General features: G+C 35.1%; 2 protein-coding genes across 2 annotated transcripts; one reads left to right on the forward strand and one right to left on the reverse strand.

Annotated features, from left to right (window-relative positions):
- Positions 1 to 8,567: 8,567 nt before the first annotated feature.
- On the reverse strand, positions 8,568 to 9,071 carry OCT59_004550 (uncharacterized protein; the record flags this gene model as incomplete). Its single annotated transcript, XM_066148358.1, has 1 exon — positions 8,568 to 9,071. The coding sequence occupies one exon, from the start codon at positions 9,069 to 9,071 to the stop codon at positions 8,568 to 8,570; it is 504 nt and encodes a 167-aa protein (XP_065996964.1).
- A 3,393-nt stretch (positions 9,072 to 12,464) lies between these two features.
- Positions 12,465 to 13,148, forward strand: OCT59_004551 (uncharacterized protein; the record flags this gene model as incomplete). The annotated part of the gene is made up of 1 exon (XM_066148359.1): positions 12,465 to 13,148. The coding sequence occupies one exon, from the start codon at positions 12,465 to 12,467 to the stop codon at positions 13,146 to 13,148; it is 684 nt and encodes a 227-aa protein (XP_065996965.1).
- Between the last annotated feature and the right edge of the window lie 4,130 nt (positions 13,149 to 17,278).

Here is a 17,278-nt window from a genome sequence, read left to right on the forward strand (position 1 = left end):
AAAAAATTTGGGCACTGCCCTGTCACTGCCCGCCACTGCCCATCATTGCTGCAGAAGTTTGGGAAACACATGGATTTTTCCTAGCAAGATGACGCTTTAACTTAGAGGGAAAGTCAAAACTTGCTCCACATAGATGACAGGTTAATCTTCCTCGAGAGTGTGAATTTTTTTTAAGTTGATAGTATCCATCTGCAAGGAAGTCACGTTAGTTTTCCGTTTATGTAGAGAAATTGGAATGGTAATTTTTTTACGTGATGATAGAGGGATGGTCAGTTGCCGATTTTGGAAATCTAGAATGACATTAGCACGATCAATCCAAGGTACACCTAGCAATAAAAAGTCCTTATCACTCTTAACAACCATGAAGTCATCTTCAATTTTTTTAGAGTTCTCCCATCATATACAAGAATACCAAGACCATATACTGTCCCAATAGTATCAGATTTTGTTGCAACACCACTAAGGTCAGGAGCATTACTTCTATCAACGTCAAGATTTAGGCGCTTTACAATATTGTTAGATATCAGAGAACTATCAGAACCAGTATCGAAAATTGTCGTAGGAATAACTAAAGATTTTTCACTCTCAGGTGCGACTACTTTGGTCTTAATAGTGACTACATCACTAGCAGACTTGCGGTTAACAATTCCAATACCTGCTATAGAAGACCATAAGTCATTATTACATATAACATCATCATTTTTACGGATTAAATTTGCAGCCATACTATTAGTTACAACCAAAATCATAGGATGAAGGATAGATGTGAAAAGGTCCTTAACATTATCCCAAACTTTTTCACGTGTTTTTATTGAGGGTTCTCCTTTAAGCTGACCGAGTACTGGTTCTTTATAATTAATGAATTCAGCATTCAGAGCATTGTAAGCAGATATAACAGTCTCTTTTGGTACAGCATTAACGAAGGATTGAACCAGAAGCTTTAAGAGTTGTATAAAAACCTCAAAGATAATACGCTGCCTTTCAAGTTGTGATTTTTTCTTATCAGTAGGCTTTTTATCTACACGTTTCTTTTCTGTAGGCTTTTTTTTTTAATCCATAGCAGGCATGTCCAGAGTCTGAATCACTATCAGAGGAGTCAGAGGAGTCAGAGGCGTCAGAAGAGTTAGAGGAATCAGAGGAGTCATGTGCATAATTTGTTTTCCTCTTTCCCTTCTTAGATTTTGGACAGGAACTCTTAGTATGACCAGATTTTCCACAACTTGAGCATTTCTTTGATTTCTTTGGTTTGCGTGTACCTGAACTTATACCAAATACCTGATTACCACGGTAAATATGGTCAGATGGTAAATTTTTATTAAGTTCTGTATCAATAAATATTTCAAGATCACTAAGGGTTACTTTACTTATATCGATATCTCTTGGAAGACCTAATTTATATGCTAAAGCAAGTAATTTCTGAAATGATGTATCATTTTGAGGACTTGAAAATGGACTAGAAGATGGTACTGGTACTGCAGATGATTTAGCCGTAGTCATAGGAATTTTAGAATTTATAAGATTCTCAATATCCGCTAAAGTTGGACCCTGATATGTAACTATAGGAGTAGGTGGCATATCTGTCCTGTATTTCTCAACTTCTTCCAATTTATTCAGAATAGATGCAACTGAATTTTCTAAACCAATATGTCGCGCATCCAACTTATTTTCACTGGAAAGACCATTTAAGAACTGTTGCCATACTAATTCATTCTGATTTACCTCTGGAAGAGTTGGATATGCAAGTCTAACCATTCTTCGTAATTTAGAATAGAATCGGCTTGCATTTAATGCTATTGTTCAGGGTAGTGATACTGTAAGTTTAGACTTTTCAGATGTTATAGTAGGGAAGTAATGCTTAAAACGATATATTAATTGTCCAATACGTATTCCAGGAGCCACAATTGTACCTCCATTATTAGCATTAGGATTATTAACAGCTATATCAGTAGGATGACCCTCGACTATTGACCAATCTTCATCCCATACAGTATGATCAGGTATAAAATTAGCACCAGTAATAGTATTATCTGCAGCTGCTTGTCCATGTAATACACCAGCCCCTCCACGAAATTGATTCGCCGCTACAGCCTGTATAGTGCCATTATTCAAAGCATTAAAAGCAGCAAGATTGGCCACACCAGTATTATCCAGAAGATTTACACATTCCCAATTTTTTCCTTTGATATGTGTTTCATACCAATCTCTAGCATCATCTTCAAGTAAAGTTTCAAAGATCCCATGAATCCTAACACGAGTCCTAGCATTAGCAGCAGGATCAAGTCCAGCAGACTCACACCATTGCCTGAATTCTTGAAGCCAAAGTTCTGGATCTTCACCAGATGCTCCTCTAAATTTTTTAGGTGCATATCCTGCCATTATAGGTTGTTGTATTACCGGAGGGTTATTTTGTAATGCTAGAATCTGTTGATTCAAATTATTAACCTGATTTTGCAAATTTTGACCATGATTGCGACAGTTTAAAAATTGCCCTCTCCATGCTCGAGCTTGCTGAATGATACCATTAGCCCGCCTTCTACTTCGCTCTGTTTCAGTATTATAGCGCTGTAATAATCTATAAGCATCTCTTCTACTCTCATCACGTTCTCTCTGGACATTAGCTAGTTGGATTTGACTGTTAGCAAATTGAGCCTGGATGTTAGCCAATTGGATCTGAGTATTTTGTGTAAGGGCTTCCCAATGTTGGCGATGACGCACTTCATTTGCATATGCATCCTCATAAGTACGTCTTGTTCTTAGTATAGTAGCACGTGTATTATTAAGTTCATGTCTAAGATATTCTTCACGGTTATGTGCATCATCTAACAAACCTTCAAGTCTATCCTCCATATTATCTTGATCTTCTATAATATTTCGCAACTCATTAGCATATCGGATAATGGCATCAAGACTATCATTTGCAGTGTTAAATAAATGATTTATATGAGGGTGTGCTGCTATAGTTGTACGATCAAGGTGAATACGAATACCAGCTACACTATTTGCTATAGTTGTCCGATTATTTAAGATTTCTGTAATAGGGTCAGGAGGAATTGCTGCCATGTTTTTCCGTTGTCTATTAGCAAGTTCTTTTATTCGATCTTTGAGTTGAATATTTAGAGTATCAACTTCAATCAGCTGACGTTCTAATGCTTGAAGCCCTTCCTCCTTTAGTGATGCCGTTTCTAATGCTTTCTTAAGCTTTGCACGCAACTCAGCATTTTTTTGCCTAAGTTCTTCTATCTCAGATTCATGACCCTCGATTACACCATACAGGTATTTTATATATTGCTCTTGTGATTGCAATGTATGTGCAAGCTTTGTAATCTGTGTCTTTAATGATGTATCTTCCATTGCCAGTTCCACAGATTTTTATAGACCCTACATTTAATAAACAAATCAAACAAAATTATATCCTTCAACAAATCTATTACCATCCATGTGGATATTATCGTACTCCTGAAAAACTTTGGGCTAAAGTGCAAGCTGAGGGCCATGATTTTAACATATCTGATATTACAGAGTGGTTGCATAAACAGGCTATATGGCAAATACACTCACCTATACCCAAGTATGTTCCACAGGTTTCTTTTAATAAGATTACTCGACCAAATATGTATCATCAAGCAGATATCTTATATATGCCCTATGATACTGTAGATAGAAAGCTGTATAAATACTGTCTGAATATTGTAGATGTTGCTAGCCGATATAAAGCTTCAGTACCTCTAGAAGATCGCAGCTCTGCACGTGTTGCTAAGGCATTTAAAAAAATTTATAGTAAAGCAGACTGCCCGCTTATTTGGCCAAGAGTTTTACAAGTAGATGGGGATCAGAATTTAAGGATGAAGTTATCCGATTAATGGATAAAAAAGGTGTGCGTATTCGGGTGGGTACTACTCATAAGAGTCAGGCTATTGTTGAATGGTATAATCGAACTTTAGCAGAGAGACTTTTCAAAATACAGGATGCAAAGGAACTCCTTACAGAAGGTGTGAATACTGCCTGGGTTAAGAACCTTTCTGATATTGTGAATGAGCTAAATAATTCTAATACTCGTCTGCTAGGTATGTCTCCAGTTGAGGCAATCCAGAAAGATCAAGTGTATGCACTACCTTCAAAAATTCGGAAGGATAGACCTGTAGGTGCAGAAGAAATACGTTTACCAGCTGGTTCTCTTGTGAAATACTTACTTGATAACTCAGATTACCAAGGTAGGAGACGTGCAACTGATCCAATATGGTCTACTAAAGTTTATACAATTGAATCTTCCACAGTTGTTGATGGGCAGCCGGTTATATATAGGTTATCTGATGGACCTAAAAAAATATTTACTCGAGAAGAATTATTAGTTGTGCCATCTAAAGATGTTAGCCGTAATTCAAAAAAGTGTCGTAATACAAAATTTTTATATGCCGTAATTAATTAAGGCTATAAAAATCTTATAGCCGTAATTCAAAATTTTTTAAAAAATAATTAAGGCTGACATCTTTAGTGCCATCTGATACTATGCTGCCTCCTACTCATATATTATATTAATTTTCAAGTTGTGGTATCCTATAATCTCCATGTGCATACATTGTGATATTATCTTGTGCAATCCATTTTTTATCATCCATAGGGGATAACCCCACTTTCGACATTTCTATAACATTTATGGCATGTCTATCAGATCGGATTGCTCTAAAGGTGACTGTATCATTATGTTTAGAATCAAAGAGTGCCTTATTATACCGCTCATGGTGGAACTCTTTTTTAACTACCTTTGAGGGGACACCTTTATCTTTACGGATACCATGTTTTGGATTGGTGGTCTCATCCCCTACCTTGAGAATGGAGTACATTTTGGGACGGAGGCCAATAAATTCTGCTATAACTGCTCCATTACATTTATCCTTAAATTTCCCTGGGATTTTCATATTTATGTCAGTCTTATCACCTAATGCTTTTCGTACAGGATGATCTTTAGGATAATCACTGAAGTCAAATTGGTCTGCCATATCTATAAGGTCTGCATTAATATCCTCAGTTATGATTTGTATAAGAAGTGAGTCTGTGTCTGTATAACATAACTGGATTTTTTCACCATATCGTACTTTAAGAGTATCATAGTAGAATTGATACATACAGAGCTTCGAGAGGTCAAGCATACTCATACCCACATATGTTGGACGGTTAAGCATTACCTCCACTTTTCGTCGGTGGATTGCAACAAGATTTTCTGAGAATATTTTACGACCCTTGAATGCAGGATCTGAAGTAAGCTTTTTATATTTCTTGGGATGGGTTTGGGGTTGTACTACTGAGACACATACACGTTTCCTGAGATTTTCCATAGTTTTACCAAATACACTATTATTCATGAGTTTATAGAAGTCCTTCTCAAAATCATTCTTAGCCTTAGCACGTTTGGCAGTGTTAAATTCTATATATGGTTTCATCCATGGAGCCTGCTCGAATTTTATAGCTTCATAGACCTTCTTGATTACTAAGCCCTGGCTAACATAATACTGGAGATTTCTATAATGAACTACATATTCATCCTTATCAAATAGGTTAGGGATGAGCTTATCCGTGGGTGTATATCGTTGTCCTGAACGTGCTATTATTTCCTGCTGCTTTTTACTAAGCCATTCCTTCTTAACCTTCATTCGTTCTGGTGCAAGGGGGTAATCTGTGTGTTGTGAATGGAGGGCTTGAGGGTACTCCAGTTTGACTTTAAGGATATATCCCTCAGAAGAATCATCTGGTATTTCATTACTTTCTATTTGCCTTTGAATGTTAGATAACTCGTTTTCCTCCTTTATCCAGTGGAAGTTACCTGTAGGTAAGTATTGCAACATGGCCCATCCATATAGGTTATTTGCGTCTAAGTATAGAATAGATGACTTGGGCTTATCTGTGGTCCATTTACCTTCTCCCATACCTGGGTTATTTGCACGAGCATATCGTTTACTTACCATAGAGATTCCACCACGTAATCCTTGTTCTACCATCATGTACATGTCCTGGTCAGTTATAAGATCCAATCTTTACCCTGTCATGAAGAATAGTGCATCCCATGCGAAGCCTGGTGTTGAATAGTACCAGAGAGGATCTAACCCATATTTTTTCAAGGCCATTTTTCGGAAATTCTGAAATATATCAGCTAGTAGGAGGACGTCAGTTTTGAGATAAATGTCATGATAATCTTGCATTGTTTTACATCCTGCTTTTTCCCATACATACTGTGCATATTCGTATTCTTTATCACTAATGTGGGTTTCATTAAGTTTGCTATAGAATGCTCCTTTAGGTGGTAAACTAGTTTTCTCGAACTTTTTCCAGTCATCCATATATTCATACGGGTAGACACCTTTCTTAAGATAAATCTCGAGTAATTCAGGTGGTATTTGACTTCGTGTTATCTTAAAGTTTTCGGGATGTGCAAAGCATCTACCTGCATCAATTCGCCATAAGTGTTGTGGATTACTACATTCTTGTGCTCTACATTTTTCTGCACCTAGGTTGGATGCTAATTTGTCGAGACTTGATTTCATGAATTGTAGGCTATCTATAAATCGGAGGGAACCTAACTTGAATGCCATATACTTTTCCATGTTATAAGGGATAGGATCAATATCATCCTCACATTCCATTGCACCAATTCCTTGCATAATTATGTGTCCATCATATCCTGATAAATTGTGAAAGATTACTGGGATATGCATTTCACGAGGTTTTATGGATAAGTCAAGATTACATCCTCTATGTGCTGCACCTCGATACCTTCCTGTAATATGGCAGTGGTCTCTTACTTTATTTCCATCTAAGGGGTTGCGACATATCCAGCAGTTTATTGCATTATCATAACTTACTTGCTCTTGGGTTGTTAATGGCATCATTTCCATTGGGTTTCTGAATTCATTGCAAATTGCTTCAGCCTCATTTAGCATTTCGATTACAAATTTTTGTGCTGCATTTTCTCCTGTAAATATCTTCTGTGATTCACTTACACCATCATATCTTACCTTAATATACGAGTATGAGCAGGGGATTTGCTCTTGTACTTTCTTGGTTTTCTTATCTTTGTCTTCATCTGTGGGTGGTATGTCCATTACTAGGGCTTCAAAGTCTGCAACAAAGTAATATGGGACTAGCATGCGTCGTTTCCAGTTCTTGAATTCATATATATCATTTCCTTTCTTTACTGATGGCATTCGGTCTGCTTGTGGGGTTTTCTTTAATCCTCGACATATTGCTACATGTTTGTCATGGATTTCTTGTTGATGTGTGAAGTGGGAGATACACCATCGGCATACAAATGTTGCATGTCCATCTTTTGTACGTTTATTTACTAAACGGCTCATATTCTTAATCCAGCAATAGTGCTGCTTTTCCCCGTTACTGATAAGTACTAAATCTATTATTTTACAGCCCTCTGCATCATCCCTATCGGTAACATATATTGGGCATAGGTGGTGGTCATGCCATTCACAGATGCAGAGGGCAATAGTTGGGTTCTGTCGCTCAAATCTTCTTAGAATTACCTCATCAGCTTGTACTGGAAATTCGATACCTTCAAAGTTTAACTCATTTACATACTCCTTATACTTGGAAATTCTTTCTGCGTTCTTTTCTACTGGATGTAATGCTGCTAGGATTGCCCACTGGAAGCATTTGTCATCATCATTAGCTGGATTTACTACTCCCTTTTTCGTGGCAAGATCTTTTGGGAGTGGTATATGTCCTGCTCCTGTGGGTGGTTGGAATTGCGAGATTTCTATAAATATTTTTTCTACACGATAGAATTCCCAACCTGATCCGTAATTTACATAGTCTTCTACTTTCTGCATGATTCTTGCTAATGCAAAGTTAAATGTACCATTAATATCTGTTGATGGTAGGATTGGCATATTGCGAGTTTTAAATGGTATGTTATATCTGTAGATATATTCTACTCCATCATCTTCACTAAAGTTACCATCTCCGAATAATCCCTCAAGGTAAGAATCTAAACGTCTTATTGTGGCAAATATTCCAATTCTTACTTTTATTGATCCCAATCGATTTCTTTCATCCCGAAGAATATTCTGGATTGTTTGACTGTGTGCTGTAAGAAATGAAGCATAGTCATGCTCTCCAGGTGTTCCTATAGCAATATCAGCCGTAAAGTTTGAGTCTGTTAACTCCTTTCCTATACGTACCTGATCATGACGTTCAAAGACTACCTCATAATGTGGGTCTGGGTCAATTTGCATCATGCGGGTTATCTCTTCATTGGTTACCGCCGCTTGTGCTTCACGGATTTGGCGGATCTCATCCTCATATTCCTGCAATTTTGCATTTGAGCGGGATATAGGATGGATTTGACAGGTACCTGCTTGAGTTCAGCTAAAACTGATCGGATGACTTGTCTGTGTTGGGCACTTCTTGCTTGATGTGTTAACATCTTGTATACTTTTTAGATCCCTTTTTTATTCAATTACATTTTTTCTGAAAATAAAATTAATTGTTCGCCTACCCTATAAGGATAAAAAAAAAGATGAAGGCGGGTTAATATCACCTTCTAAAATTTATCTGGATATAATCTATTCTTCATCATCTGAGTCATCATCATCCGAGTCACCGAACGCATCCTCATCAGGAGTATCCCCATCCTTAAATAACTCAAAATTGCGCATCATTCGGATGTATTCTCCCTTATTAGTTTCTTCCGATATAAAACTACAATGGAGAATAGCTTGTTCTATGACTACCATTTCTTCGAATCTGGTATACTTTTCTTGACTAATTTTAGTTGATTCATCGTCAAGTTTATCAAAATTTATACCACCATCTGCACAATCTCGCCAGAAAGCCCTTTCAGCTTTCTTACATATATTTGCCACCTGTTCGTATGCCTCCTCGGCTTGCATGCGCCGCTTCCAGAGTACTCGTTCAGCTTCGGCTCTCCAGATTGGGTTGACTTCTAGAAGATGTGGTCCAAAATTGCTACTTGGAATGTATTCCAGGATATGGCCTACAAGTTCGGGGATTGCTGATACTGTGTGCGGGGTTTGACAGCTTTTTAGGATCTCCCTATTGATAGCCATAAGATCAGAGACTGTGCAGCCGAAGATTGTTGCTAACTTTTCTGCGGTATATACCATGTTATGTACTATTTATCTGTATAGTTACTTGGTACCTACCTTTTATTCAATTACATTTTTTCTCGGTATAAGGGTAATTGCTTGCCTTGCTATTCCGCTCTATTGACTCCATGGCTGGTTTCCTGAATGGGTTAATATTCCTTACCTTTTTTGGCTCCGTTGGCTTTGAAATCCTATTTCTTGTTCGGTTAATTTTTTCAGATTGTGTGGTGGTAATAGAATTGTATGGTGGTAATAAAACTATATGATGGTAACTAGATTATATGAAAAGTGGTAGGTGGATTATATGGTGGTAATTAAAATTATATGATGGTGGTAACTAGATTATATAAAGTGGTAGTTAAATTATATTAAAAGTGGTAGGTGGATTATATGATGGTAATTAAGTTATATGATGGTGGTAATTAGATTATATAAAGTGGTAGTATTTTAGATTATATGGTGGGAGTGAGCCAGAATTGGGGTTTTCATACTACTTCGAGTTCTTGTCATTTGAAAGTTGCTTGTTGTTTTCTATTATATGATAACCTTGCAGAAGCAGCTGCTTGTTGTTGTTATTTCTTTTTCTTCTTGTGTTCATGACGTAAAGTTGCTCTAGACTTCACTGTAGTAAACTTCTCGTCGTTAGGAGTGAAAGTAAAATTATTCGAAGTATCTTGCGCAGTAGGAGTTGTACTAATAACTCCTTCCATAGTTTCTTCCTCCTCCTGGTTGTCTATACCCTTCTGGGCAGCACTACGAGTAGTCCTAGTTGGGCGGACATACCATTACAGTATACGAAATAAAATTATTAAAAAAAATGAAAATAAATTTTCGAAGTTATATCTTTGTAATAATACAAAAAAGTAGGAACGGGAGAGAGTTTTTGTCATTGTCATTGACATTTACATAAAGTTATATAAGATTAATCTGAGAGTTTTTTACCAAAAAGGAAATTTTTTTATAAAAAGGAAAATGATTTTCAATTTCGAGGCAATTCAGCAGATGTTTTAATAACAAATTGAGAAATGATTTCCATAGAAAATCTCGTGACAAAATTTATAATAAATTTAAAATAAATGATCAACAAATGATCAACAAAATCGTTACTAGTTTTATAAAAAACGCCTAATAATATCTTTTTATTGTTTTAAAGTTAAAATAAATTTTCCTTGTTACTTGAAATTCCTAAAATAATTCTTTTGTAATCATATAATTATGTCTTTAACGCTCGCACACCACCTTCGCCACTATAACAAGTAAACATTTGACAAAACGGGGAGCTTCTGACTCAAAGTACATTAATTTTGTGGTTATTGATTTTTATTAAATAAAATTGTTTATTTTTATTAATTAAAAAAAATAAAAATTTTATTTGAATCACAATCATTTCTCAAACTCTTACTGTTAATCAAAAAAATGAAAATTAGCGCTTGAGGTAATAGGAGAAATATAAGTCAATACCCTCTAAAAGGGATTCACTGTAATAAGTTCCCGATCCTAAAAGACAAAAAGGAATACTAAAGCATATCTCTGGTCGAAAAAAATTTTTAAAATCAATTAGAGAATTTGTGCTTACTTTAGTGCTGCAATGGGTAGAACATCTCCTGATCCGTGAATTCTCAATCCTAAAAGGCAGAAAAAAATTTAAAAAAAGATGATAGTAAAAAAAAGAAAATAGAAAATAGTATTATTTCAAAACGAAAAAAAAATGAAATTGGTGTTTACCATACATAGTACCTCAGTGGTAAGCGTATTTCCTTATCTGAGAGTCTTGATCTGAAAGGATGAAAAAATAAATTTTTTAAAAATAATAAAAAAAAATGTTGATAGTAGAAACAGCGCTGACCGTAGTACCTCAGCAAGTAAGAATGCCATCCTAAAGGGCGAAAAAATTTTTTTCTTTTTTATAAAAGTAATCAAAATGAAAAAAATTGGAGCTGGCGCTTGCCGTAATACCAATGCATCTCCTGATCTGTTGGTTTCCGATCCAAAAGGATGAAAAAAATTTTTCTAAAATAATAAAATAGATTTATTATATCTGATGAAAAGGTGGAAGAAACTTATTTAAAAGCAAACAAATTTATTATTTTAATCAAATTTTTATTGAAAACCACTTTATGTATAACTTTATCAATATCTGTCTGGAATTCTTCGTTTAATTAAATGTGGCTAGGCTAAAATTACATATTTGTACCTAGGTTGCTGTATTGAAAAAACATTGCGTAACACCAATGCATGATGGTGAGACTTGGTTCAAACAAATAATCAAGAAATTACTCTTATCAACACTAGCACCTGGAGTTGCCTTTCCAAATGTTAATTTTACACAATTATATTTAAAATATCCAGTATCATAGCATGAAATTGACCTATAAAATAATATATTTTTTGAATTATGTATCAATTGACTTGTCGGATAACACTTGGGATTTTATCCCAGTCCGCCAAATGGAGGATTTATATTTTTTTTATAGTGTAATCTAAATGTCACTAATTATAAGATAATTGAACATCGTTTACAGTAGAATGCACCATCCAATAATTTTGTTCATGGCTTATATCATGTGATGATTTTATTAGAACAATTGATTATTCTTTGAAAGACATTTACAATTATTATAATTTATTATTTGGACGTCATACCTATTGTATTTGTCTATATATATTCTAACGTTTTAATTATTAAACATAGTAATCACTATATCTTTAAGAAGAATCTTTTTGGCCAGAGTTATGGTATTAACTAAGTCATATTAGATCCTAGTTTTTTTTTTTAATTCGAAAAAAAAAAAATTTTAAATACGTAAATGCTTAATTTTTCTTATTTTAGTAATGGTAAGGGATGGCAACGGTCGGTTATGATCAGTTATGGTCAGTTATAATCGGTTATAGCAATTTAAACGGTCAGTTATGGTCAGTTAAAAATTGGTTAAACGGTTGGTTAAACGGTCGGTTATAAGTAGTATAGAAATGCCAATTCTGACTCACCTACTTATCTCATAATCTAAACCGTTTATTAATATTTTCACCTACTTATATGCTACATATTTTATAACCTAAATCACCTTTTTTATATTTTTACCTACTTATATCCTACGTATCTCATAATCTAATTCACTTATATCCTACTTATTTCATAATCTAAATCGTTTATTAATATTTTCACCTACTTACCCCCAACCGAACAAGAAATAGGATTTCAAAGCCAACGGAGCCAAAAAAGGTAAGGAAATATTAACCCATTCAGGAAACCAGCCATGGAGTCAATAGAGTGGAATAGCAAGGCAAACAATTACCCTTATACCGAGAAAAAATGTAATTGAATAAAAGATTCATATATAAAAGGTTTACAAGATGTCACAATACAGACCATCACTAAGACGTATACTAGGTCAGTTTGAACTCAACATAGAAGAATGGGTAAAGGAAATAATGTGGTATTTAGATATAGCATATTTAAAAGCTTTAGATTCCGAATTTAGCAAAGAAAGTATGTTAGTATCTGGATTAGAAGAGCTAGTAGAAATATTTGATGAGATGTTAGAAGGTGATGATATATGGATACATCCATCACTTTTATCACGAATAAGATATTCTATTCTACCAGATGAGATGGCAATATATGAAAGATTTTCAGATATCATTAAGAACTTCTCAGAGGATAAAGAATTAGCATATGCATTATTAGACTTAATAGAAATATTATCAAAAAAGAAACCTACAACATTCAACATTATAGATTACAATATACAAAGAATATTCACAAATCCTAATGATGAATATAGAAATGAATTCAGCATTTATCATATTAAAGGAGATGAAGATATGGATGAAGACACAGATGAAGACATAGATGAAGACATAAATGAAGAAGAGCAGAATGAATTCAATGAATACTACCAGAATCTTGCACCGACTACTGAGAGTCAACTGGATAGGCTAAAAAATGAGTTGTCTATAACTCTATGTGATGAATGTTTTATGCCAACAAGAAGTCAGGAATGTGATTGCTGGATTTTACAAATAGAGGGTTTTTAGTTCTCAGTGAAACCATTTTTTTACCTCTCACAATCTGGAATAGGTGCATCACAAATAAAATCTCCAAAATCATATGGATTAGAAAACAACTTCTGTAAGAACTTATAAACCATATCAGCATCCAATTCAGTCTTAGTGCCAAATATATTAACCTTACCAGATTTAGGCCAGATATGTACCCGAATCTTTGAAGTAAAGATTATAGCAATTTTAGAATGAATATCACCCGCATCATTCTTAATATATTTTATCAGAAAGGGAAGAATCTCACGAATACCATCTATAGACTCTAAAGCATATGCTAAGGTAGAAAGATTAATAAACTTATCACCCCAATATTAATCACAAATTTATAATTGCGCAGGAGAGCCTTATTTTCACCCACAAGTTCTACAGAAGAAAACTCAGGTTGAGAACATTCAGAAAGGTAACGTAAGAAGATAGCAACAGGATCAAAAGACCCGAAAACTTGTATACTATCAGATTTAGGAAAATAACAAATAGTATGTACAGTATCAGCTAAGATGATAACAAACTCAATGCATGCATTAAAAGTGCTACCATCTCCTGTACGTCGCCGTCTATTTAATGGATTGTCAGGTGTACTTCGTCTGCATCGCCTCTCACCTTTTGGTTTAGACAAGTACTGCTCATAACCATCAAAAGCTTTATGAATAAAGTTGCTATTAATGGCAATAACATCCTTAGTAGGTTCAAACTTATTACCAAGCATAGCATAATCAAGTCCTTCAACATTGATCTTAAATTCAGTAACAGTAAGAGACAGAGTAAGTTCACTAAAAGTAAGCATGTCTGGTTTTTTCTATTGATAGAAAAGAAATGTTCAAATTATTTTATCCTAAGAAAAAATCTAATTAAATAAAACTTCTTCATCAATATCTCATATGAGATACTATGACAAACAATAGCTTACCTTTCGAACTTTTAGAAAAGATATTCAAAACTTCATATGAAGGTACTTACTACCATTGGCATTATCTTTGCAATTATGCATTAGTGTGTCGAAAATGGGCTGTAGTAGCAAACTCTCTCCTATGGGGTGAAACAGACCTTTATAACCGCTATAATATTAAGGAGTTCCAAATGTACAAACATCTCACAAAACCAGGGACAGTATGTGGAAAATATATCAGAAAGCTTAATATGGATGGAGTATTATTATGGCCTATCTGTATTGTAAAAATGCTACAAGCTTGCCCCAATATCCAGGAACTTAGCATAATAGATTATCAATACTATGGTGGAAAAGGTGACGTTAGAGATTTGCTAAGTGAAATTCTGTATATATTACCAAACTTTCGAATGATAGATATCAGATATAGTCGATATTTTAAAAATAGAAATGCCATTGAAAAACTTATAGAAACCCGTAAAGACCTAGAAATCAGAGTAACATGGCAAATGTAATATTTGTAAAGGCTAATCACTGCCAAAAAATTTGGGCACTGCCTTGTTACTGCCGAAAAAATTTGTGCACTGCCTTGTTACTGCCCGTCACTGCCAAAAAAATTTGGGCACTGCCCTGTCACTGCCCGCCACTGCCCATCATTGCCGCAGAAGTTTGGGAAATACATGGATTTTTCCTAGCAAGATGATGCTTTAACTTAGAGGGAAAGTCAAAACTTGCTCCACATAGATGACAGGTTAATCTTCCTCGAGAGTGTGAATTTTTTTTTAAGTCGATAGTATCCATCTGCAAGGAAGTCACGTTAGTTTTCCGTTTATGTAGAGAAATTGGAATGGTAATTTTTTTACGTGATGATAGAGGGATGGTCAGCTGCCGATTTTGGAAATCTAGAATGACATTAGCACGATCAATCCAAGGTACACCCAGTAATAAAAAGTCCTTATCACTCTTAACAACCATGAAGTCATCTTCAGTTTTTTTAGAGTTCTCCCCATCATATACAAGAATACCAAGACCATATACTGTCCCAATAGTATCAGATTTTGTTGCAACACCACTAAGGTCAGGAGCATTACTTCTATCAACATCAAGATTTAGGCGCTTTACAATATTGTTAGATATCAGAGAACTATCAGAACCAGTATCGAAAATTGTCGTAAGAATAACTAAAGATTTTTCACTCTCAGGTGCGACTACTTTGGTCTTAATAGTGACTACATCACTAGCAGACTTGCGGTTAACAATTCCAATACCTGCTATAGAAGACCATAAGTCATTATTATATATAACATCATCATTTTTACGGATTAAATTTGCAGCCATACTATTAGTTACAACCGAAATCATAGGATGAAGGATAGATGTGAAAAGGTCCTTAACATTATTCCAAACTTTTTCACGTGTTTTTATCGAGGGTTCTCCTTTAAGCTGACTGAGTACTGGTTCTTTATAATTAATGAATTCAGCATTCAGAGCATTGTAAGCAGATATAACAGTCTCTTTTGGTACAGCATTAACGAAGGATTGAACCAGAAGCTTTAAGAGTTGTATAAAAACCTCAAAGATAATACGCTGCCTTTCAAGTTGTGATTTTTTCTTATCAGTAGGCTTTTTATCTACACGTTTCCTTTCTGTAGGCTTTTTTTTAATCCATAGCAGGCATGTCCAGAGTCTGAATCACTATCAGAGGAGTCAGAGGAGTCAGAGGCGTCAGAAGAGTTAGAGGAATCAGAGGAGTCATGTGCATAATTTGTTTTCCTCTTTCCCTTCTTAGATTTTGGACAAGAACTCTTAGTATGACCAGATTTTCCACAACTTGAGCATTTCTTTGATTTCTTTAGTTTGCGTGTACCTGAACTTATACCAAATACCTGATTACCACGGTAAATATGGTCAGATGGTAAATTTTTATTAAGTTCTGTATCAATAAATATTTCAAGATCACTAAGGGTTACTTTACTTATATCGATATCTCTTGGAAGACCTAATTTATATGCTAAAGCAAGTAATCTCTGAAATGATGTATCATTTTGAGGACTTGAAAATGAACTAGAAGACGGTACTGGTACTGCAGATGATCTAGCTGTAGTCATAGGAATTTTAGAATTTATAAGATTCTCAATATCCGCTAAAGTTGGACCCTGATATGTAACTATAGGAGTATGTGGCATATCTGTCCTGTATTTCTCAACTTCTTCCAATTTATTCAGAATAGATGCAACTGAATTTTCTAAACCAATACGTCGCGCATCCAACTTATTTTCACTGGAAAGACCATTTAAGAACTGTTGCCGTACTAATTCATTCTGATTTACCTCTGGAAGAGTTGGATATGCAAGTCTAACCATTCTTCGTAATTTAGAATAGAATCGGCTTACAGTATCACTACCCTGAACAATAGCATTAAATGCAAGCTTAGACTTTTCAGATGTTATAGTAGGGAAGTAATGCTTAAAACGATATATTAATTGTCCAATACGTATTCCAGGAGCCACAATTGTACCTCCATTATTAGCATTAGGATTATTAACAGCTATATCAGTAGGACGACCCTCGGCTATTGACCAATCTTCATCCCATACAGTATGATCAGGTATAAAATTAGCACCAGTAATAGTATTAACTGCAGCTGCTTGTCCATGTAATACACCAGCCCTCCCACGAAATTGATTCGCCGCTACAGCCTGTATAGCACCATTATTCAAAGCATTAAAAGCAGCAAGATTGGCCACACCAGTATTATCCAGAAGATTTACACATTTTCAATTTTTTCCTTTGATATGTGTTTCATACCAATCTCTAGCATCATCTTCAAGTAAAGTCTCAAAGACCCCATGAATCCTAACACGAGTTCTAGCATTAGCAGCAGGATCAAGTCCAGCAGACTCACACCATTGCCTGAATTCTTGAAGCCAAAGTTCTGGATCTTCACCAGATGCTCCTCTAAATTTTTTAGGTGCATATCCTGCCATTATCGGTTGTTGTATTACCGGAGGGTTATTTTGTAATGCTAGAATCTGTTGATTCAAATTATTGACCTGATTTTGCAAATTTTGACCATGATTGCGACAGTTTAAAAATTGCTCTCTCCATGCTCGAGCTTGCTGAATGATACCATTAGCCCGCCTTCTACTTCGTTCTGTTTCAGTATTATAGCGCTGTAATAATCTATGAGCATTTCTTCTACTCTCATCACGTTCTC

The sequence above is a fragment of the Rhizophagus irregularis genome, chromosome 12 (genome assembly GCF_026210795.1).
Source record: "Rhizophagus irregularis chromosome 12, complete sequence".
Taxonomy (NCBI): Eukaryota; Fungi; Glomeromycota; class Glomeromycetes; order Glomerales; family Glomeraceae; genus Rhizophagus; species Rhizophagus irregularis.